This window comes from Rhea americana, unplaced genomic scaffold, assembly GCF_003343005.1.
Source record: "Rhea americana isolate MKP2758 unplaced genomic scaffold, rheAme1 scaffold_261, whole genome shotgun sequence".
NCBI lineage: Eukaryota > Metazoa > Chordata > Aves > Rheiformes > Rheidae > Rhea > Rhea americana.
In genome coordinates this window covers 510,811-511,987 of record NW_028186381.1, presented here as the reverse complement: position 1 = coordinate 511,987, position 1,177 = coordinate 510,811, and the positions used below count along the sequence as shown (strand labels likewise).

General features: G+C 69.4%; 1 protein-coding gene across 1 annotated transcript in view; it reads left to right on the top strand.

Moving 5' to 3' along the window:
* Position 1: 1 nt before the first annotated feature.
* Positions 2 to 1,177, top strand: part of NAV1 (neuron navigator 1) — a 61,131-nt gene continuing 59,955 nt past the window's right edge. Inside the window, exons 1-2 of the mRNA XM_085307706.1 lie at positions 2 to 18; positions 172 to 254. Of these exons, the coding sequence (XP_085163832.1) occupies positions 2 to 18; positions 172 to 254 (100 nt within the window). The remainder of the gene's footprint in view (positions 19 to 171; positions 255 to 1,177) is intronic.

Here is a 1,177-nt window from a genome sequence, read left to right as displayed (position 1 = left end):
AATGGGGGGGGGCAGACGGTGGCGCTGGAGGCAGGAGCGGGCGGCCGGGGAGCGGGACTGAGGGGACTGAGGCTAGGGGCGGACAGGGGGGTCTCTCCCGGGGGGCACGTCTGGCGACGTTGCCCCCCACCCTGGCCAAATTCCCCCCCCCCAACCCTGCTCTGCCCCCAGGCTGCAGGAGGACACTGAGCCGGCGGCGCYGCTGCATGACGAGCGGGTCAGTCCTGCGGAGGGGCCTGAGCCCGGAGGCCAGAGTGAGTCTGTGGGGGGACGGTGGGGGTGCTGCTTTTTTTTTGGGGGGGGGGAAGCGGTTTGGGAGGGATCCCCTGTGCCATCCACCGCTGGAGGTGTCGGCTCCAGGGTTGGAGGGACAGGCGGGTCCTCCCGGGGCGGCCGCCGGCCCGGGCTCCCTCCCTGCTGCGCCGTCCGGAGGGCTCCTTCCCAGGAAAACCGTCGTCTCCCCYCCCCACCTCACCCCCCTCCATCCGAGGGAACAATAACACGCAGCCCCCCGATGCGCGCCCACGGAGTCGGGCACTGCGGTCCGGCCGGCGGGAGTTTCCCAGGAAGCTCCGGCCTCGCAGGCAGAGACGCGCGGAGGAGTTGGCCAGCTCCGCGGCCTGTCCTCGCCAGCGGAGCCTCCCGGCGATCGCGGCTGCTGGGGGGGTCCCCTGCGCCCCGGCGGCGCTCAGTGCTGCACGTCCCGCTGGCGGGGAGCAGCTTGCACCGCTTCCCCCTCCTTGGAGGGGTCACGTCGGCCCTTGCAAAATCCTCCAAACTTGGGGGGCAAAATCTCCCAGCTGCATTTTGCAGCTCGGCCTTTTGGCGCCCCGTTATTCAGGGGCTCCGGGCTGCTTCCCGGCGCCGCCGTCGGGGAAGGAGGAGGCGGGAGAGTGGAGGAAACACGGGCTCGCTCCGGCGCCGCTTCGGGCTGGCCGCAGTCGCACCCGGCGGGCCCCGGGCAACGGGGCCGCAGCCGTGGGGCTCGCTCGACCCTGCCTCCTCCTTATCTTCGCAGCGTAGTAACGCGCTCTAATGCAATATTTTCCGTCGGTTGCCATGGCAGCGCGCGTGAGGTCACTAAATAGACTTAATTCCCCCCCTCCCGAGGGAGGGATAATTAATGAAAAATGATGATAACCAGATCCCACCTCCCCCCCCTTTATTTCCCCCCCCC